This window comes from Lycorma delicatula, chromosome 4 (genome assembly GCF_047948215.1).
Source record: "Lycorma delicatula isolate Av1 chromosome 4, ASM4794821v1, whole genome shotgun sequence".
Classification (NCBI taxonomy): domain Eukaryota; kingdom Metazoa; phylum Arthropoda; class Insecta; order Hemiptera; family Fulgoridae; genus Lycorma; species Lycorma delicatula.
The window spans coordinates 64,955,315-64,979,311 of NC_134458.1; the positions used below are offsets into that span (position 1 = coordinate 64,955,315).

The following is a 23,997-nucleotide window of genomic DNA, read 5'->3' on the forward strand; positions in this document are numbered from 1 at the left end:
GAATACAGAACAATTAGTTTAACTAGTCGTGCATCAAAAATCTTAACTAGAATTCTATACAGAAGAATTGAGAGGAGAGTGGAGGAAGTGTTAGGAGAAGACCAATTTGGTTTCAGGAAAAGTATAGGGACAAGGGAAGCAATTTTAGGCCTCAGATTAATAGTAGAAGGAAGATTAAAGAAAAACAAACCAACATACTTGGCGTTTATAGACCTAGAAAAGGCATTCGATAACGTAGACTGGAATAAAATGTTCAGCATTTTAAAAAAAATTAGGGTTCAAATACAGAGATAGAAGAACAATTGCTAACATGTACAGGAACCAAACAGCAACAGTAACAATTGAAGAACATAAGAAAGAAGCCGTAATAAGAAAGGGAGTCCGACAAGGATGTTCCCTGTCTCCGTTACTTTTTAATCTTTACATGGAACTGCTAGTTCCATGATAATGATGTTAAAGAACAATTTAGATTCAGAGTAACAGTACAAGGTGAAAAGATAAAGATGCTACGATTTGCTGATGATATAGTAATTCTAGCCGAGAGTAAAAAGGATTTAGAAGAAACAATGAACGGCATAGATGAAGTCCTATGCAAGAACTATCGCATGAAAATAAACAAGAACAAAACAAAAGTAATGAAATGTAGTAGAAATAACAAAGATGGACAACTGAATGTGAAAATAGGAGGAGAAAAGATTATGGAGGTAGAAGAATTTTGTTATTTGGGAAGTAAAATTACTAAAGATGGACGAAGCAGGAGCGATATAAAATGCTGAATAGCACAAGCTAAACGAGCCTTCAGTAAGAAATATAATTTGTTTACATCAAAAATTATTTTAAATGTCAGGAAAAGATTTTTGAATGTATATGTTTGGAGCGTCGCTTTATATGGAAGTGAAACTTGGACGATCGGAGTATCTGAGAAGAAAAGATTAGAAGCTTTTGAAATGTGGTACTTACAGGAGAACGTTAAAAATCAGATGGGTGGATAAAGTGACAAATGAAGAGGTGTTGTGGCAAATTGGTAAAGAAAGAAGCATTTAGAAAAGTATAATTAAAAGAAGATACAGACTTTATAGGCCATATACAGAGTGATTTGTTAGTCCTGTTACCCAATTTTAAATGTAATTTAAGAAAGGGAATAAAAAAATGTATTTGTTACTTAAAAAAGAGATTTAATAAAAAGCTATTATTTTCAGAATTATTAAAGAATGTGCTTAAAATGCCCTTGTGGTTATACATGCACGGACTCTTTTCAGCATATTGGCAGAAACCTTTTTAAGAGTTGCATTGGAAATATTCGTGATTAAGTCACGAAAGTCATATTGACTTTAGTTCATCAATAGTGTGAGGATTGTTTTTGAAGGCCTCTGTTTAATATAGCCCCACAAAAAGTAGTCAGGAGATGTGAGGTTTGGGGACCTTGGAGGCCATAAGCCCTTGCTTATTATTCGATTATCAAAGAACTCTTGCAGAAAATCCATGGTTTCTTTAGACGTGTGGCATGTAGCACCGTCTTGCTGAAACCATCAATACCGTTCTTGAGATTCCAGGAGGGACATAAATTGGCACGTAATATTCCTGTATACTTCACCATTTACTGTGTTCAAAGAATATGGGTCCGACTATACGATGACAAGATATCGCACACCACACACCAATTTTTTCAGGATGCAAAGATTTATCTTGTAAAGCGTTAGGATTTTCAACCGCCTAAATTCAACAGTTTTGACTGTTCACATAACCATCGAGATGGATCCAAGCTTCATCACTAAAGAACACTGTGTTTAAAAATTTGATACCGTTATCATTTACTTGAAACCTAAACCAACAGCAATATTGCAATCGCTTGTTTAAATCTGGAGGCTGAAGCTCTTGGACTAATCATACGCGATACGGATACAATTTCAATTTTTTAGCAGCTTTCTGAACACTCGAATATGACAAACCAACTTGTGTGGAAAGTTTTCGTAAACTTTTCCTTGGAGAATTGAGCAATCTTGTTTTCACATTCTCTAGAACGTCATCTGTCAGGCGAGTTGGTCAACCACTACGTTTTCTGTCGCAAACATTACCTGTCTCTCGAAATCGGTTTGCTAGCCTAGAAATTGAAATTTTTTCTGGTGGAGGAACACTAACGTAGCAAAATATTGTTCAAGAATGAAAACTCGTTCTATGGTAAAAGACATTCTGTTCGTAACACGACCGGAAACGGCACAAAAGTTTACACAGCTCAAGGAGAATCAACTCACACTGCCGTATCTATACTGGTTGAGTAGTGCTACCAACTTCAAAATTTCCCTTTTTAGAAAAAAATTACCAGACATTAACAATTGGGTAACAGGACTAAAAAATCACAATGTATTAAGGCATCCTGGAATAGTTGCTTTGATATTGGACAGACATGTAGAAGGAAAAAATTATGCAGGCAGCCAACGTTTGGAATATGTAAAACAAACTGTTAGGAATGTAGGGGGTATACCGAAATGAAACGACTGGCATTAGATAGGGAATCTTGGAGAGCTGCATCAAACCAGTTAAATGACTGAAGACAAAAAAAAGTTATTTTTAAATTTCCAAATGTCTTAATTATTCTTAATGATTGATCTAGATATAACAGGATGGAACTGATTGAATCCAAAACCAATGGTTTTTCTTTGTCAAATTCTTTTTAATTTTTACCATAGCATGAACCATAACATCATTTGCAGTATGAATGATTGCATGTACGAGTGTACGTGATTAAAGAGACTGATTGGATTTTGTAACTTGGATTTACTGTTGGTGATATATTTTTGTAGAATGTCATTACTAGTCCCTGATGATATTTGTTAAATTTTTATAATGTAATGCATTTATGCCCTCATATTGTTAGAAAAATCTGTTTTGTTTTTATTCAGGTTAAACTAACAGATGAATGCACATAAAATCTTTGCAAACTATCCGAAAGATTTTTAACATTTTACCATTTTGTTTGTGTGATGGATTGTGCAGGTTAAAGCATGCAGAATGATATTCATTGTTCCTGAAATTAAAAATTATGCCATTAATGCAGTTTGTTGATTTTTTTGGTAATTTTTTCCCAAAGCAGTGATATCAGGGATGGTTAATAGATTGTAATAATGGAATTCTAAAAAGTAATATTTTTTTGGTTTAGTCTAAAATAAATCAAATAGCTCACTATATTAGACATATTTATATTTTTGGACACATTTTTTAATATTGTATCATCCTTCTTTAGTCCTTGAACTCATTTCATTGAAATATTAAAAAAAATTATTTGAACTGTCAGATGAGGATATAGATTCTTTTTTTAAAAAAATCTTGATACAATATTTTTGTTTGTTTTTAAAAATATTTTTTTACAATTTGTTTTCTTTTGTTTGTTTTGTAATCTATACAGACAAGCTAGTGTACCCTTTTGACCAGAGTTGTACCATGAATTTTTGTTTTATTTGATTATTTTTCTTTTTCTTTCTGTAAACTTCAAAATTGTTAGAGTTTTTAAGAACTTTACTTTATATCATTCACATCACAATAGGTTTTCTCCAGGGTTGGTGAAAAATGAGTAATTTAGTTTTGTTTTCTGCATTGCTTGTGTGTGTGTGTGTGTGTATATATATATATATATATATATATGTGTATAGAAACCTATGAAAAGTGTACAGCAATGGAGCCAGAAAATGTGTCTGCTGAGTTTGGAGATACCTGTGGTTAAAGGCATTAGAATAAAAACTGCAGTACTTTTGTTTACATATTAAAGAAAATTAAAAATAAAAAAAAAAACAAAGAAAATGAATGTAAAAATTCTTTTATAAATTTACTAAAAGAAGTCTGTAATCTGTTTTTGCTAGATTTATTTTGTTGAACCAGTTTAATTTGGTAGGTAAAAAATTGTGCCATTTCAAAATGCAATTTTTTTTTGTTTTATTCCACCTCCAACCCCTTTATGTTTCTTTATAGCTTTGAAGTGAATTAAACAACTCTGTGTATTTTTTTTATAGTGGTATCAATCAATTTTAATGAACTTAATCGCCCAGTCTTGTCACTTAGGTTATGAAGTATTGTTCTGGATTCAAAAAAATTGATGCCATTCATTTATTTTACATCAGTCACACTTTCTTTAAGAATTCCTGTTGTGTGAAAACACTAATTTTAAATAAGTACAAAGTGTTTTCATTTGTACTGTACACAATATCAGCCGCTATTTGGAACGTTGAATAAACAAATATCATATTCATATGATGACTCATACGGTAAGACGTCATTCTCTTTCATCTATAAGTAAAACACAGAAGACACTTCCAAATAAATGTAAGAAAGAAGAACATGACAAGTAAAAAAGGAATTTAATCTCATACACAATATAATGTGTCCACTGTTCAGTATATTTTATTAAGAAACCCTTTTTCATTTTGCTGAATTGTAAACACATCTGTTATTTAGAGATGACTGTAATTTGGAGGTCTCCATTAATAGATGTTTCCCTGCATTTTTTTCTATTATATATTTTTGTACTGTAGAAAAAATAAATTATTTGTGTTTATTTGTTATTTCTAATCTGGTTGACCATTTAAATCTTTAGCCATTAAAATATGACAGCTGAATGCATTGAACTGTACATAACATTGTTTATTTTGTTGATCATTGGGAACCAATTTATCAAATTGGCTGTTTGCAGTTTACCTTATTTCTTTAATTTCCAGAATGTTACTTGTTGAGATATTCCAGGTATTGTATAACTGTTTTTGGTTAGGTTGAATTTTTTTGTGAAATTATTATTTTATTTATTTTCATAACGATCAAGAATATTTCTTGATAATTTAATTATTTGGCACCTTGTTTCGATAAATAATTGAGATTGATAGAGAGCTAGTTTGCTGGGAGTGGGAAAAGATCATTAAAAAATATAAAAAACCCAACAAAATAAATAAAAATAAAGAGTATTATGAACTTTAAAATAGAAATTTTTCTCAAAAATTGTTTAGTTTTAAAAAAATATTTATACAAACCACTTTCTTTTTTTCTCCACCCTTTGGCATGAAAAAATTAACAATTTTTTCGTGCCAGTTAATTTTTTCATTGGTTTTAATTTTGTTAAATTTAAATATATATATTTTTTAATATTTATACAAATTTTTATCAACTTGGAAAGTAGTTTCTTATTGTAATGAATATTGTGATATTTTTCTTGTATTATCTACTCTGCACAATGGATTTCTTGTTTGAAAGAAACATTCCTTGTTGTACAAGGCTTTTGTTTGAAAGCTTTCTTTGTTTGGAAATGTAAGTGTGGGGTGATCCAAAATCTGGATCTTAAGTTGCAGGTTTTTTTGTGAATTTCTGTCTGGGCTTAACAATTTAATTTAATTCTGCAGTGCTCTTAATTTTATCATTTACTGTTTCGTTTGGGTAATGTGTTGGTAATTATATTCTTCTTCTTTTTTATCAGGCTTGTATAATGGCTGACTGTAGCATATAAAATAACATTGTTAAATTTATACTGTTCAAAGGTTTTTTATCATTTAATTTCTTTTATAAAAATTTATGTTTTTACTATCTATTTATAGTTATTAGGATTTGTAGGTATCACTATCGACTCAACTCTTTCCTGACTGAAAGTATAAAATGCTTATTGTAAAAAATTTTCTAAATTCCCATTTGTGTTCAAGATTTTGTCTCAGTTGCTTTCACTGTCTTCACCAAAAACTGATTATTTTGGTTATCTTCAGCTTATCATTCATTTTGTTCTGGAGGGTTGCTGATAAGTTCCAGAAAAATTTCATTAAGCAAAGTAAAATTAGAATAATATTAAAGTTATTGGTAGATCTCTGACTAGACCCTTTTTTGATAAAACCTGTATTCTTTCTGTTTCCTTGTGCCCTTGTACTGGTACCTTTGAACACAACTCAGATCACTACTCCTATTGTATCAGAACTGCAAATATGATTCATCTTAATTTATGATGAACTAAAATCTAAATTTTATAACATCTGAGTGTAACAGTTTATACTATAATTCCCATACATTTTAAACAAATAAATATATTAAAAAAATCAAGATGTCCATCTTCTCTTTATTACTAAAGTAAAAATTTTGTTCTGCAGTTGAAGCTGTAACTTGGCTATGAGGTGATTAATTTTCTCTTCCTCGGGCCATTAAATGTAAAGATGAGTTTTATTTATTAACTATTATATTAAAACTATTGCAATACTTATGATTATCTTCTTAAAATTAATGTTATGTAGTTATTAATAGTGATATTTATTTTTGAACGTTATGCAACTTATTAGAAAATAGATTGATTCTACTTATATAATGTTAACATACATTTATGTATTTTTAATTACCATGTTTTTTATTTATTACTGTTACAGTGTTTAAAAACTTACAAAAAAAAAGTTTATTTTATTGGAAGATATACATTAACTGTTTAAACCAAAATTGTAATCAGTTTTATTTTGAATAAGTATTATATTCTTTTGTATTATTTTTCATTGAATTTGGCTGAATTATTGAGTGTTTTGATTAAAAAATTAATTTGAGTCTATTGATTAACTATAAAAATTTTAATGTTGTAATTTTTCATTATCAGCTGTTGTAATGTGACATTTTTATATGTTCTGTTGTTACACTCCCATTTGTAATTATAGGTAATTAAAATAACTTATTTGATTTAATTGCAGTGTATTTAAATAAATAGCGAGTTGGTATCAAGCGTTCTACAGTAATACCTCATTTAACATAACATAATTAAAAGGTGTTTTTCTGGCACTACAGTTAACTTGAAGTTAGTGTATTTAAAAAAAAGAAATTAAATATTTCTGTTATTATGTAAAAAGATTGAAATCTTTCAGGATAAATTTTCAGTTCTTTAAAAACTTTGAACCCACCCTTTGCATTTGTATTTTCTCTGATATGAGTGTATTCAAAAGTTTTCTGTGGTCGTTATTGTTTGTTTCACATTTATCATTATTTCTATTATTATATTTATCGACTCTTAATGGAGTTACAACATCATCATCATCAGAAGAGTTTGATGTCATTCTTGTAAACACAGACTTAACACAAATGAATTGGTTGTGTGAACTTTTATAAGAGCATTGTGTCACTGTCTGCTGTCATGTCAATTCTCATGATTCATTGGCAGGTGCTTTTACTTGGCTTTTTCTACATGTTTCTAAAAAGTGGATCCTTTCCCCCGTTTTTAATGTCTACAAAATCACGAGTTAATTTTTATCTTACTTTTAATTTTACTCGGTAGACTTGTTTCAATCATCTTGAAGTTTTCAATTGGTATTGATATGCTGCTTTTGTCTATTTGAATTTAATATAATAGTTTCGTTTGTAATCTCTTTCATTTGTTTTTGTGCATGCAAGTGAGTAAACATGTGTGTGTATGTGTTATCAGAATGGATGAAACATTTCCATCTATTTATGCATTATGTGATATTTTGTGCAAAAGCAAAAAGTTTTATCAATTCAGATACTGAAGTTTCATTAAGTGATGATGAAAATGCAGAATTAGTATATATATTTTAGAATTATTGACAAGGTGATGTGCATAGGCAGCCAGGTATGTTTAAAATTATAATTCAGTTATATAAAGTATCCTTAATGTGTTAAACTGTGTAAATACATAAACAAATAAGAATCACAAAAGTAAAAGTTATTTGTGGTTATAATCTTATGATCAATCAGCTAAGGGTACACAACATTATGACAGCTTTCAAGAATACTTTAGTTACAAATATAAATGCTAAACAAATTTTTTTTTTAGGTCAGAGCTGCTTTCAAAATATTTAAATGGTAGTGAACACTTCTTGACAACCAAAACCGTTATTGCTTATTTTGATCAATGACTACAAATGAGTTGAAAAAAAAACACTTATTGGGAATATACCATTTAAGCTAGAATGTTATAAGGGTGTGGTTGATTTGAAGTACAATATGTTACTGTTGGAATAACTACCTTTTTTCTGATTAATTGCAGGCTATTAGTTTTCGTAAACTATGATGATAGTGCAAGGAAGGTGGCCAAATGATCCCCTATTGTTGCTAGTGGGATTTACTAGGTGGGATTCATTACTGTACTGGTGGTAAGCCTTAGGAACACTGAAATCAGTCGCCTATCATCAGGTGCAAGCATCTTCTCCCCCCCCAAGCTTACACTTCATAGAGGTTGGTGTCATATCAGACATCAAACAACATCTTAGTAGACTACCATTTTATGTCATAGGTCATGTGACAAAATTAAATGTTTTCTACCAATCGCGGTTACTTACTTAAAAGTAGCATATGACAGGGCTTTGCATTCAATGACACTAGCCACACTAATTCAATTCATATTTATGCTACACCAATAGCTACAGGGTTTTTTTGGGAGTGGAATTGGCCAATGGCTTGCTGATTTTTTTTAGGGGTTGGCTATTCAATCGCTTTGTTTTGGCCAACTTGCTGCTTGAGGAATGGTGGTTCTGCCTAAAGAAACCAACTTTTGGAATCCGGGTTGGCCTGAGATTCTGGTGTTGCAAGAATCTAGGTTAGAAGGCATTTTGACGGTATGACTAGATCAGGAGACAAAGCATGCAGCGGTGATTTCACTCTCAAACAGCTCGGCTGGAAACATGAGATGATGGAAGCGGAGCAAACCCTTTTCCAAGTTTAAGTGTGTTAAAAATTGTAGAGTTTCTATAAGTACCACCACTGCCCCACCAAAGTAACATTCTGTTTAGCTTCTTTTTTTTTAAAGATGGTAAGTAAACATTTGTTGTTCAATTTTCTTTTTAATTGGATCCAAAAGAATCATGTTATTTCTGTTTTGTTTGGTGATTCCTGATATCCTACTTCATGTACTTATATAATTATCCTGTTTTTTCAAATTTGTGTAATAAAATATAGAAAATGTTCCTCATATTTATCTTACAAATGATTTTTGGGTGTAAGATGTATAGGGTGTGTGTGCGTGCGTGCGCATGCACATGCATTTTTTTGTTTATAATTTTTCATTTTTTATCACTTATAATTAAGAGATTATATTTTTTAAACATCTGTATTTTCTTACTAATAATTATATTTTCATACTTTCAATATGTCGTCTACTTATTGTGATATATAAATGTATATTTTCTGTGTTATTTTACTACTTTTTGTACAAAAGATCTTTGAGCTTATTAAAAATAATAATCAGATTTTAATGTTGCAGCATGGTTAATAATAATGATCTTTCTATACTGGTATTATTAACGTTGTGATTTTGTTGCATTTTATAGCAAGCTTTTTAACATCATTTTAAATATTATTATTTTTTTTAAAGATATTGTCAGTGTTATTATTTTTTCATTAAAGTTCTCCCATTGAATGGTAGTTTTAATATTAAAATGTGAAAGTGATATAATTGAGTTTATAGTTGTAATGGTATTGTGAGTATCTGAAATTTTTAACTGTGTTAGTATGCGCAGGCATGTATAGAAAGATTTCTGTTTCTCTGTCTCCCCCCTCTCGCTGTGTATTTGTTTGTGTGTGCATAGCTGTAGATGTATGTGTATGTTTGTGAAATATATGATAAGAAAATTGATTAAAATTTAAAATAAAAGAAAATGCTGTAAAATACTAATCTTTAAAAATGATTAATATTTGTAAATATGTGTTACTTTACATATATATATATATATATATATATATATATATATTATATCTAATTAGATATATATATATATATATATATATCTAATTATATAATATAAAACTTATTCAGCCACTCCATAAAGTACAAAATTATATATGTATGTATATTAAAATATATCTATAAAGTGATAGAATATTACAGATCTTTTGCTGTTTAGTGTAAATATCAAGAAAAGTCATCAGCTTTTTGTTTGTTTCTTATTTTCATCTTTGCTTTGTTTTTTATTTTTCTGTTTTCATTAATTTTTCAAGATATGGGCATACATAATTATCTTCTTTTTTCTTGTTTACAAATTGTGATGATTTTGCGTCACAAATTCATTTAAATGTTGAGCATGTATTAGTGTATCATTCAAACAGGTATTAAGCAAATTAACTGTAATTGATGTTTTCACATACTAACTAACGATTAACTTTTGTAAGTCAATTTTTTTAATACTAATCAGTATCACAGGAACTTGCTCTAACAGGATTAATACTCTTTTAATTTTGTTGTTTTTATAATTGTATTTGAATTTTGTTATTTTATTTAATACATGATTGCCATTAGCAGGGATGTCTACATATCCCTTTTTTAATTGTTTGCTATTTCAAACATTTGATTTTGTTTCTGCTGATTGTTAATTTTTAAATGGTTGTAATTAGTGTGTTTTAAACAACAAATCTAGTATAACAAAAGGTTAGTAAAATATGTTCACATTGGTTTTTTTTTGTTTTTTTAAATAAAAAATGATGAAAATTTCATTGTTAATGTTATTTTAGAGATTACTAGCATTGTGTTGCCCTTCCTTCATAATATAGATAATAACAGAACTAATTATAAGTTATTAGAGGGTATTTCACAAAATAAATTTAAAAAATCTTAAATTGGATTATAACAGGAAAAATGGAACATTTTTAGTGATGTCTCTTCAGCGATTGATATCGCATTAATAATCTTATATTAGGTGGTAGTTTGGAAAAACAGTCGCTGTCCCCATAAAATGATTGCAGAAGAAATGGATCAGTTGGGTACTGATTGCCTTGATGAGATATGAAATTTGTACAAAAAGTTAGTTCATGAACTGAATAACTCGCTCTTTAAAATGATATAAATCTCTTAAATTTATTAAAATGACAAAATTGAATTATTTAAGGATAACTATAAAACATGAGTAAGTAGTAATAAAAGTGGTCAATGGTAGCAAGAAAATTATTGTGACTCCAAAAATTGAACCTGAAAAAAATTCTTTATCAAAGCTAGAAAAATATATGCGTATAAATTAAATATTGTATGCCATTTTGATTAACTTCTCATTCAAATCACATTTTCTAATGAAATGTTTTTGAATGTGGATGGTATTCTAGTGATTTTTAAGGAACGCAATTGCTTTGAAAGGATCTGTTTAATAACGTAGATATTTTGATAAAAGCAGACAGCAGTGTACTTAATACACCTAGGGACCTAGGGACCAAGTGAACCAGGTGTGACTTGATCAGGAGACTTATAGTAGAGAAGTGGATTTTGTTAAAGGTACATCCCAACCCCGTAGGGGAAGACACACCTACATTGTGAGGCTTCTGGTCACCCCCCCTCGATACCCTTCCAAGCCCTGTTGGGCTTTAATGGGAGTTGTCTTTCACCTTCTAACTTTTTACATCTCACAGTAATAAGCCAGGCCTTATAGGTATGCCACCAATGTAAATGCATTGGTAGACATTTACATCGGTGATTTTTAATTTCAGCTTTTGCCTTCACTGTAGGCCTTGTTTGGACATCTTGAATGTCCTATATCGTTGCCCTCAGAACTAGCTAACTGAGTTCGTGGAAGCAAGAAAACCCTGCGCCTAGTTCTACTTTTACTGAGCCACTTTCTTGTAAATGTCTCAAGATTTCGAGGCAAATTGAAAAACAACATACCACCAAAAATGTTGTTTGCAACAATGAAAATTTAGTCCTAGTTCCCTTAGTGAACTCAATTTCAGTTCATACCCTTGACTTGGTTAATTTACGGATTCCAGTCTGGTCTATAAGGGAGAGGCGGACAAACCTCCTACTCCCATTCAGCTCTATCACAGAGTCCTGCATGACATCTACTTCACCTTACTACCATCTTCGAGATGCCGCTACACCTCACAGCTGCATGGGAATCCATGCCCTCGGCAGTGCAGTCGCCATTCCGCTTACAGTGATGTTTGCTCATTCAAAAACTGCCCTCATCAAAATGGTGTTACACCTCACGTCTACATGGTAACCATTACTTTCAGCAGTGCAGTTGCTGTTCTGCCGACAGCTAACATTATAATAATCACTACAATTTCAATCTAACCGTGGCTTGATGCCAACATGCCTAATATCTCTGGCCACTCAACTGCCCAAGCTGTCCCTAACCACTTGGGGTGGTACTCTACTGTACCCCTTCAGCCGTCCAGCTCAGGGCGAGGAAATGGAGGAAGCCAGCTATAGTAGTCCATTTTCTGCAAGTCTTCCAGTTGACTTGCAGATCAAAAAAGGAATCCACTCTTCTCGAGTTCCCTAACAGTTATGGTACGTTCAGCCTCGTACCAGGGACAAACATAAAGGACATGGTCCACAGTGTCGTTGACCCTACAATCCGGCCAGAAGCCTGAATCAACCAAATCAAACCTAGCCAAACTATTCCTAAAAGCACCATGTCCTGAAAGAAATTGGGTTGTGTACCGATTGGGGGAGACCCACCTAATTGCTTGCAGCTCCCTAACATTTGGAAAAATACCATGCGTGTATCGACCAGTAGAAGAACCGTTCCACCTAGCTTGCAAAGAGTCAAAACCTTGGTCTTCGATTTCTCGCATACACCCAGAAGTAAGACGGCCTTTCTTCTTAGAAACATACCGCTTACTACATTCTATTAGCTAGAATATCAATGGGTTTAATGCCATCAATCACAGAGACTGCCTCTCTCGAGACAGTTCTGTAGCCACCGACAACAGCTAACAATAGAAGAGGCTGGGCTCTATAACATTGGAATTGTAAACAATGAGCCCAGACGGGCGCAGCGTACAGCATTATGGCCTGACAGACACCTTTGTAAAGAATACGCATGGTATGATAATTCGACTCCCAGTTGGGATGGATGACTCTATGAACACCAAAGAAGGCATCAATGGCTTTCCTTGCAAAAAACTGAAGGTGTTCCTTGAATTGAAGCCTATCATCAAGGATGACACCCAGATATTTCTGAACGGTGACATACCTAATAGGAAGGCAGGCTGTCCATCACGACATGTGGGTGACGAATCATGGCTAGACTTCCTTTAAGAAGCATCATAGTGGTTTTCTCTGCACTGAAAATTATCTTATGCTGAAGACTCCAGAACCTGAGAACCTTGCATGCCTGTGTTGCCCTGAGCTCTATCTTGGCACATGAGTTGCCCTCGACCAGCAGCTGTTAAAGGTGCAGCTGAGTTCAGCTGTTTTACTAAAAAAAAAAAGTAATTGGCAATAAAAAAAAAAAAAAAAAAAAATTTAGCCAATGGAACAAACAAAACGGCCTTACTTTATACAATAAAGAAGATTGGAGAAAGTATAGGCAAAAATTATATACTGCAAAAATAGCTCAGCTTTAACATAACCATAGCTACATCTAACTTGACCTCACTTTTTGGATAGCTAAAGGTAAAACTAAATCTGTCAAAAAAAGGTAGACATTGATATGTAAGAAAGATTGAAACTGGAATAAAGAAGCATTTGGTTCATTATAAATATAGAAGGCCAGAGAAAGAAGGTTGTATCTTGGTATTACCTGGCAACTGGTCACAAAAGTAGTTTATTAGAAACACGAGTTTTAAAAAAATGTGTGCAATAAACTGAAATCTATTGGAAAACTTACTTTATCAATAGTGATGTAGTTAAATAAATGAATTACTATACTAACAGTTACTTTAGCATTTGTGATGCAGACTTCATTGAACAGTAGGAGACTGCTGTCTAATAACGTTTTTGTGAATGTTTTTAAAATTGTTTTACAATTCTATTATTTTATAATACAATAGTATGTATAATGCATTTATTATTTATAATTGTATTATTTTACAGTATTGTAAAAATTTTACAAGATTGTAAAAACCTTTTTCATCATAAGAACATTAAATGGTTATCCTCTCCTTTAACATTTTGTTCAAGCATGGGGATAGTTCTTTGATCAGTTAAAGGTTCATGCTATATTTAGCTTTCTTGTGATAAGTTCTATCTATCTGATTTTTATAGGAGGTGTATATTAACTTTTGTAGGTGATCTGAAGTGCAGGTTGAAGTGTTTTAAGCTAAACTTAAGCCTTTCGTTAGGATTGCATAAAACAACAGTTTTTGTATTTTTACTTTTATTCCATAAACTATTAAAAAAAAGATTTAAAAAAGATGTAAAAAAAAAATTTGTAAATGATTTTTGAGTTTACGTAATCTTGCCTTTTAATTTTTGTCAATATCCACTGAATTGCATAGATTGCAGTTCATTAGTAATCAGACGATGTTGAAAAAAAATTATGTATCGATAATGCATGTAACCCTAATTGTATGTAGAGGAGCCTCTGCTAAAAGTTAAGTAGAATACTAATTGTCATATTTGTCTTTTGTTTCTGTTAATATTTTGCCAAATTAACCTTTTGGTGCAACATCAATGGTTATTCACATTTCTCCAATAACATTTCACTGCGGCCCAAGCTTCTGCTTGTAGTTGTCTTTTGTTCCTTTATCATTCTAATTATTAATATTATTAATAATATTAATATTATTAATGTATTAATATTATTAATTGTAATTTTTTTAGGTATACTGATAATAAGTTTTGTATTTCTAAGATTACCATTGTTTATGTTCTTAGCTGTATAACTTTTTTTCTAGTTTTATTTTATAGATAATGTTTATTTGGAAAGTATAAAAGTTATATGAATAGTAATGTATGGTAATCTTGTATCATACACAATTTGTTACTTGTATTTTTTTAAAATTATATTTTATTACTTAAAAATATTGTATAAAATATATATACTTAAAAAGTATGTGTATGTGAGTGCATGTGCATTTTTTTTTCTTTTCAAATGACCATATCTAATTCTCTCAATAACAGTTGTATTTATCAATTTGATTAAAATTTGCAATATAAGTTAATGCAGTATTGTTTCATTCAATTTATTAATAAGATTTATTGTTAATAGAAATGTGTATTTCATTTACTTTAATTGCTTTAATTAATGTTAAGTCATTAAGCAGTTTATGAATCATCTGTTTGAAAGTATTATTACAATCTAAATTTTTAAAAACACAGTTAACATAGTTAAGATCACTTATACAGTTAAGAGAGTAGTATACAATAAATTTAATAAGAATTTGCCTCTGTATTTTCATTTTATTTGTTACTATTATATTTTATTTTACTTATTGTCATTCCAACTGCTTAATGCTGCCAGCTTGGAGAGCATTATATTTTTGTTTTCATGGGTTGGTATGAACTTTCTTGGTCTTAACATGATTTATCTGCATTACATGTTATATATTTTCATTATATTTTTTAATAATAAAGAGTTTTTATTAATTTGTACAGGTTTGTGATAGATTATGGAGCGCCAATTTATGACCGTTTGTGTGTTCTGTTTACTGTGTACCACTCATTCGCACTGTTCATCTCATGGTAATGTACACAGTTCTCATTCTACTACCAAAAGTAATTACAACACTTATAATGATGGTGGAGGTGTATTGCAGCTCACTGATCTACTTATGTAAGTAATTTACTATCGGAAATTACTTTCTATATTTAATAAAGTTTTTAAAGCATATTCTGTTATCCTTCTCAAAATATCATTCGCATTCAGTGGTTTGTGTTTTATGAGAGTATAAGTTAAAATGCTTAAAAAGCATGTAAAAAAAAAAGCTTAATTAGCATGTAAAAAAAAAAATGCTTAATTATCATGTAATGACTACTGAACAAGGTATTTAGAAAGAAAAATACCGCTGGGAGATTGTTTTGGATAAGCGGTAGTAGCTAGAAGTGAATAATAGAGAAATTGAAAATTGTAAGGAAGTTAGCATATAATTTTATTAAAGAAATTTTGATCATGAATTGGAGAAAAACTTCTACTGTAGTGAACTGGGGTCATTGATTGACAGTAAGTGTTTTTAACAGTTGAGTTATTAAGATAGTTTTAGTCACTAGACTTTATTTTTAGTTAGTTTCTGTTAGTTTAAGAAATTTATGAAGGGAATGTTCAAATGTATTATTGGTAGAAGTATTCGGTTCAAGTTAATTTTTTATAAAGTATCTTATTTGTATTACTGTGTTAGATGTGTAGAAAGAATGCATGTTCAATATCAAGATGGAAACATCTTGATATTTTTGTCGGATTCCAGTGATTGTTTTTACTTTTATATCTTGTCGGTTTTCTTATTGTAGTATTGAAACTCGAATTTTAAGCATTTCTGAAACATTATTTCCTCTGGAAATGTCAGTGTTGATAATCATCATTGTTAGTCTGGCTGTCTGTATAACAAGTTAAATTCAGTCTGTTCGATAACTTGTCAGTCTGTCTTTGATCTTAGTCAGTTCCTAATCTTTTCAGTATTACCATTTCATAAAATGGAATGCTTAGTCGTACTAAAATGTAGGTGTATGGGTTATTTTTTCGATGTTGTAGTTTGACTAATCTTTCAATATTTGCTTTTGAATTGAAAATCCAGATTCAGTATCAATATGTATGGGACCTCAGAAGTAGATAAAGCCTGTCCAGATGTTTTCTGTTAAATGGTAGCATTTGCATTTTTGTTAGGAGTAATGTAAACATGCCTCAGTGTAGGTTGGAATGACATTGTTGCATATTGTTGGCAACATCATAGTGACTGGCTTGCTGGCTCTGACTTGGTGGCGGTGGATTATTGACAGAGCAATAACAATTCAGTATTTGATTGATTACAGTGTTATTTATTGCTTTATTTAATAATAAACTTGCTATATAATAGTAATCAATGTACACTATACAAAAATAAACATATAAATGACAACAGTGAATGAAGGATTCAGCTTGCATGAATGATTTGAGGAATGGTATATTGTAAATAAATTAATTTTGGCGTGTCGGCAGCGGTAAGATGTGCCATGTCGCTGTGATGTCATTCCATTTTATATCAGCCTATCCTCCTGAAAATTGACCTCATTCCTGTCAGACTCATCACCTCTTGACAAATTACCATCATTATCACCTCTATATCCATCATCTGATTTAATTGTTTAAAAAAAAAAATAATTTTACTACATGCAACATTCAAATAACATTTAAAAATAACTGAACCACAGATTAAACAGCTTAATTTAGCTACTATATCTGAAAATTCAGTTACAGACAATAAATTCAAGTGTACTTATATTTCTTCTCTATCTGTCCTTTCATGTTAATGTTTTGATTAATTTTTTTTTGCCTGTACCAACATAATGATATAAAGTTTTATGGTTTTTTAATTGATAATTATGAGGGTAAAAGATAACAATGAATCGGAGCGTTTGGAAACACCCAAAAACAACACAACTTCAAAATTGAGGATAAGACACAAGCAAATGAACTACATTGCCACTCACAACATTAATTTTCTAACTCAACCCGGAAAACTAAAAACTCTAACAGACATAATGGACAAACAAAATATCCTAATCGCAGGACTTCAAGAAATGAGAAACACCGATCGAGAGCCGTTTGAATCTCAGGGTTACAGAATTTACAAAGGAATCCCCGGGAAACGTGTGATGAAGAATTGCCCACAGTTCGGAACAGGATTTGCAATCAATCTTAAAATAATTGACTCAGTCGTAGAATTTAAGTCTTACTCCCCCAGGATTTCAACCGTAACCCTAAAATCAGCCAATAAATTCTACACCAAAATAAATGTCCATGCTCCCACCAATGACAAAAACAATCTTAAAAAAGATAGAGAAGAGATGGACAAATTCTGGGAACTTCTTGACCAAACTGCAAACAACATAAATAAGACCCACACGAAGATTTTAATAGGGGACTTTAATGCCCAACTTGGTAAAGAACGAAGATATCGTGATATTATCGGAAAATGGCCTGCCCAAAAGAAAACTAACAAGAACGGCCAAAGACTTGTCGAATTTTGCAGAAACCATAATATGATCTCAAAATCCACCTATTTTATGAGAAAACCAAACAAATTGAAGACTTGGAAACACCCAGATTGCAAAAAAGGAGAATGGCAACTGGATCATGTTTGCATGGACCGGAATTATCACAAGGAGATTTATAATGTAAAAGTCTTGAGAGGAACAGATACTGGATCGGACCATTACTTAATTAAAGTTAAAATAAAATTCACTCCGCATAAAAAGAAAAAATCCCAACCTAAAAACAAAAGAGCTTATGATCCACGTAAATTAATAAACAATGCCATCTTTGAAGAAACAAAAAAAAAAATCAAATTAACTAATAATTTAAAAGAACTGACATCCCAACTGTAAGAAATAGCTGAAGAACTAGCCCCTATAAACCCAAGAAAAAAACACCAATGGTGGAATGAAGAATGTGACAAAGCAGTCAAAGACCGACACCGGGCTTGGATCAACCACCAAACCCAGAAAACTGAAGAATCTAACCATGAATTCACCAAACAAAGGAAAATAACTCAAAAAATTATAAGAGGAACCAAACGACAAGCCCAAAAAAACTTGATTCAGCAAATAGAAGAAAGTTCCAAGAAAACTAATTTCCGAGACTATTATAAAATTTTTGGTCAGGCTCTTCAAAGATATGAACCACCCACCCTTATGCTGAGAGGAAAAAAAGGAAATATGGCCCACACCAATAAAGAAAATGCTGAAATTTTGGCAGAAACCTTCAATAGACTCCTCAACTATGACGACCCCCCAGAGGTTTTTGAGATTGACACTGAAACTCCAGTTAAAACTTCACCAGTAAATATCAACCCGCCAACAATTCAAGAAGTTCTCGCAGCCTTAAATGAAATAAAAAACTACAAAGCAAGCGGAGAAGACCAGCTTTTCGCAGAATTCTGGAAACACTCATCAGTTTATTCAGTCAAAACTTCCCTACATCTATGCCTCGTGAAAATATGGAATGAAGAAAAACTTCCAGAACACTGGACCACAGCCCTCATCCATCCATTACATAAAAAAAGGGGATAAAACTAATCCTGAAAACTACAGAGGCATATCTCTCCTGGATTGCACATACAAAATCCTGTCGAGAATCATATACAACCGATGCAAAGACCAACTTGAACTGGAACTTGGGGAATACCAAGGGGGATTTAGGCCATGGAGAGGTTGCCCGGAGCAAATAATATCCCTAAAACTTATGATGGACTTGTATAAAAGACGGAAAAAACAACTAATAATCACCTTCGTCGACTTTAAAAGGGCCTATGATTGTATACACCGACCATCCATGCTGAATATTCTGAGAAACCTGGGCCTTCACCCTAAACTCGTAAACATGATAAAATTAACTTTAACCAATACCCAGTCCAGAGTAAAATTCAGAGGTGAACTCTCTCAACCCTTCTACATAAAAACTGGATTGAGGCAAGGAGACGGCCTCTCACCACTCCTTTTTAACTGCGCCCTTGAATTTGTCATGAGAAAATGGTATGAAATAAATCCCAAAAATATAAAAATGGGTACTTAGAAAAACTCCATCACACTAAATTGCCTAGGATTTGCAGATGACCTCGCTCTTTTAGCAAATAATATTCAAGAAGCTAAAACACAAATCATGAGCCTTCAAAACCTAGCACAAAAGATAGGGCTTCATATCTCTTTCGAAAAAACTGAACTAATGGCCATAGATCCTCTGGTAATAGAGCACATTACGGTAAACAATCAGAAAATTAAAATAGTAAAACAATTTAAATATCTAGGGGAAATAATAACTTATAATTTAAATGAAAAAGTGACATGGCAAAACAGGACAAATAAAATGATTAAATCCCAAAAATTAACTTGGTCAACATATAACAAAAAATGCCTTTCTGCTAAAACAAAACTTAAACATTATAAAACTGTAGTACAGCCAGAAGTCACCTACGGAAGCGAGACCCTTTTCAAAATCACTCAGAAAAACCGAATTGAAAAAATTCTGAAAATAGAGAGGAGAATTGTCAGAACGTGTATCAATAAAAAACACCAAAAAGAAGGCCAATGGTGGATTGTGCCAAATGAGGTGGTGTATCGAGAAATAGAGCCTGTTACTGATACTATGCGGAAAAAAAGAATCTCTTTCTTCGGTCATCTCATAAGGACACCGCAAACAAGACTGTTAAGAAATATCATTGAAAAGCTCTGGTTCCAAAAGCTAGAAGTAGGATGGATCAAAGAAATTAGAGAAGATATGAAAGAATTGGGAATTTCCCTGACTGACCTACAGAATAAAACTGGAAAAATTACAAAGCTAAAAGATAAAAGCATTAGATTTAAACAAAAGACAGACAAACGACAAAATACAACGAAGAGGGTGTTTACGGATGAAGAAAAGAAAGCAAGATCTGAACGGATGAAGAAATACTGGGCAGCTCGAAAGAGTAAAATAACACGCTTTTCTCAGAAAAGATCCAACTAAAATTGACTTAAGTGGTCCCATGTTGGCCGTAAAAGCATAAATAAATAAATTATGAGGGTAAATCAAATAAAAATGGGATTTTATTATTTTTTTTAATTTATTGAAAAATAAAAGACAAATATAATATATTTTTCTACATAGTTTCCTGCTTTAGAAATACATTTTTCCCAGCAAGTAGGAAGGTTTTTTATTGCAGTATCGTAGAATGAAGCTAGTTGTGTCCGAAGCCAATTGCGCACGAGTCCTTCCATGCCCTCATCATCCTTCAAATCATTTAACCTGGCAATATGCTTGCGCATCATGATGCAAGGTGATTATTTTTATTACATTTAGTGAAGGAAATAAAAACAGATAAAACTTTATCATGCATTACAGTGAACAAGCATACTGGTGGGTTAATTGTCTGCAATAAGTCGATAATTTGTAATGGATCGTTACAAATGAGGTATCATTTTGTTTAAAATGAAATGCTTAATAAATTCTGTAATAAGAAAAAATTTGATCAAATAAATAATTACAAAGATATTAAGGATTCAAAAATTAAGATGGTTGCGATTTTGAAATTTTTGAAGGTGACGTTTTAAAAAATTTTTATTTTGTAGAACAAGACACTAGTCGTGGATTTGCCAAATTTAATTAAAGATTTACTTGTTCATGAGAAATAATTTTTTTTGTTGAAAATCGTAAAATGGCATTCAGAAGGAAAAAAGCAAATATTAGGACTTATGTCGATATGAATGTTTTTGCTCATTTTGGTGTCCTGAATCAGTTCCTGAAGTTTGGTATGTACGTCTCGGAACACTTTGTATATTAAAATATATTACGGTAAATTATATTTGTAATTCTAATTTAATTTTGTAAACCTATAATATCTGAAAGTTTTAGTCAGTACTCTCTTAGAGATGGCCCACGATCAGCATCTTAAAATACTTATTTCTGCTACAGTAAGTATTTTCCCTTCATAAAGCACAGCTGGTTTTGATGTGTCCAGTTATTTAAAAAAAATTATTTTGCATTAGCTTATTCTATGCTGTGATACATATGGCTAAGGTATTATATATAAAATTTACTTGATTGCTTTATTAAATTTTTATGACCACAGATAAGACAAAGTTGCTTTAAATAATGAGAATTTTGTTTTTAAGATACTTATATTTAATGTATTAATCTAGTTTTTCTGAGTTAGAGGCAATCATGAGCAAATATAAATCATAATGGAATTTATTACAGTACCAGTCTTAATGTAAATGTATCAAACTCAACAATGCTGTGTTTTATTTTATTTTTTGTTGTATATATCAGTTTCTAATTTTATCCTATAGCAGTAATGTTTATGAGTGAAGGAATATTTTTTTATACTTTAGTTAATAAAATGTATTGCTTTTTCCTGTTTAAAAATGTATTGCATTTTCCTGTTTAAAAATGTATTGCTTTTTCCTGTTTAAAAATGTTATAAAAAAGTAGCTAATTAAAACAATGAAGTATTATGAAATATAATCCTTGTTAAATTAATTTGACCTTCAATTAAATTGTTTTGTTTTTCTGAATTTAAGTATGATATTTAAAAACAATTAGTTTAAAAGAAACTTATTTATTTTTTCTAATTTTTATTGGAAAGTATGCTTTTGTTTGAATAAGTAAAACTGGAATGTGAATGTAATGGAACTGCCATGACTGTTTATATACAATGCTTGTTGGTTGACAGTAATGACCCTGGAAATATTTTCTTCACTGTATAACTATGTAAAAATTAACATATCGACAGTGGAAATAGTTCATATTAAAGGTGAAAGTATGGGTTAGGTGGTGAAAGAATTTTTCTACTATTGTAAGCACAACAATATTATTCAAAAGACAAAATTTTAAATTTAGTGAGCTGTTGCCTATATATGACATCAATCATTAAAGCTCATGTAATTTTTCATTTTTAGCTTATAACAGCCCAATGAAATAGCCTATTTTGATTTAAGTGCTGTGTTAAGTAATTTAATTAATTTTTTTTGTTTTGGTGCATTATTTGATGTGTGTGTGCGTGCACACACATGCATAATTTGATTGTTTTTGTATTAATTTAGGCCCCATGTATGAAGAGCTCCTTTAAAATAACTTAAAATTTGTTTATTGATGTGAATATCTGCCCTTACACCTTATATTCGATCATGAATATTTTAACGCTTTTTTAAGGTTAAAAATTTTATAGACGTAACGATCTCATATATTTATGAATTCAGAAACATCACCAAACCTAATGACAAAAAAATCTGTACACGTAATTTTATCTCTGTTTAACAGAGATCTAATGGTTCTTCCTGCATCTTAAAATGCTTTATAAGTTTTTGTACCACGAGGCACCCCACAAAAAAATTCTTTATCTAATATGTAACCTGAGACTGTAGTAGACTGCTGTATTATATTTTTTATTGTTCAACCTAGCTTTTTTTTTTGTAAAAGCTTGTACATTGTATAAGTTATAAAGGTATTTATCTAGTGACTAAAGTTTTTTGATGATAACTCCAGAATTTATTGAAACAAATTTGTTGTCTGAGTTGCCTAAATCACTGATCTAAACATTTTACTTTTTACTAAATCCTTCACACCTCTCCATACCCAGAATTTCTGGACGTTCAGTGTTGCATTAAGAATGGAGTTTAAAAATGTAAGGTAATGCCATTACTGCATACATGCATTATTTATGAATGCTTATAATAAAATCTCAATATATTTTTGTTTTATGTCCTTCCTAATAAGTTCAGCATTCGCTGTAGTGAATCCTAAGTAGAAATAATAATGTCATTTAAATAGAAAATTTTATTTTAAATTTGGAAATTACAACCTGATGATTTATTTATTTCTATATTTATCAAGAGTGGTTTTTATTATACAGTGCATTATTTATGATGTGCAAAGAAAGTTATAAAAGTTATTCATCAAACTAATGTTTACCATAAATTACATAATTATAGATTGTATTTATTAGTCACATTTAATTTATGCATTTGTAATAATAATATAGCTTTAAAATTTATAAACAATTTTTCTAATTGATGTATTACAGTTGATGTAGTTTTATCTTAGTAAGTATTGGATATGGTATTGTAGTTGCGTTGCTGCTAGACTACTTGTTTAGTCTGTCTAGTAGACCAGTATTCTCTATTCAGTAACTAAGTGTATTGCTAACATTTTCATTTAGTCAACTGTTATCAAGTTTGTTTAGTTGGTGCCATTGTTTACTGTAGTTATTTTGAGCTTCATTAAAATTTATCTCTTTCTTTATTTAATATTGTTTTTAAACCTGGCAATTTGTTGTGAGAGAATTTAAATTGTTACCTTAACAGGATATGAGTGTAGCATCTGCATGCTTGATGATATTATCCTGAAGTATTTTCTGGTTTATTTATATAAATTGGAATGTGAGATTGAATCCTTCTGGGTTATTTCATTTTAAGAAATAAATCTGAACCTTGTTTGCATATTCAACATCTCTAAAATGTTGAACAGTGTCTATTAAAGGCAGCATCCTTGCCTAACACGCTTTGATCTAGACTCACTCAGTCAATCATATTCTTATTTACTTTCATTGCTGCTGTTTGTCTCATAAATAATTCTTTAATTAATCCTCTATCTTTCTATTCTTCTTTTTTCTTTTTAATAATCTCCATCATTTTCTACCATTTGACTCTGTTAAATGTTTTCTCTAAATCTATGAAACAGG

At 30.9% G+C, this 23,997-nt stretch overlaps 1 protein-coding gene across 2 annotated transcripts in view; it reads left to right on the forward strand.

Moving 5' to 3' along the window:
- foi (solute carrier family 39 fear-of-intimacy) overlaps positions 1 to 23,997 on the forward strand; it is a 117,715-nt gene that overhangs the window by 4,116 nt on the left and 89,602 nt on the right. For both annotated transcript variants that reach the window (XM_075363197.1, XM_075363198.1), the window contains exon 2: positions 15,248 to 15,425. In XM_075363197.1, coding sequence (XP_075219312.1) covers positions 15,262 to 15,425 — 164 coding nt within the window. In that variant the 5' untranslated portion in view covers positions 15,248 to 15,261. The remainder of the gene's footprint in view (positions 1 to 15,247; positions 15,426 to 23,997) is intronic.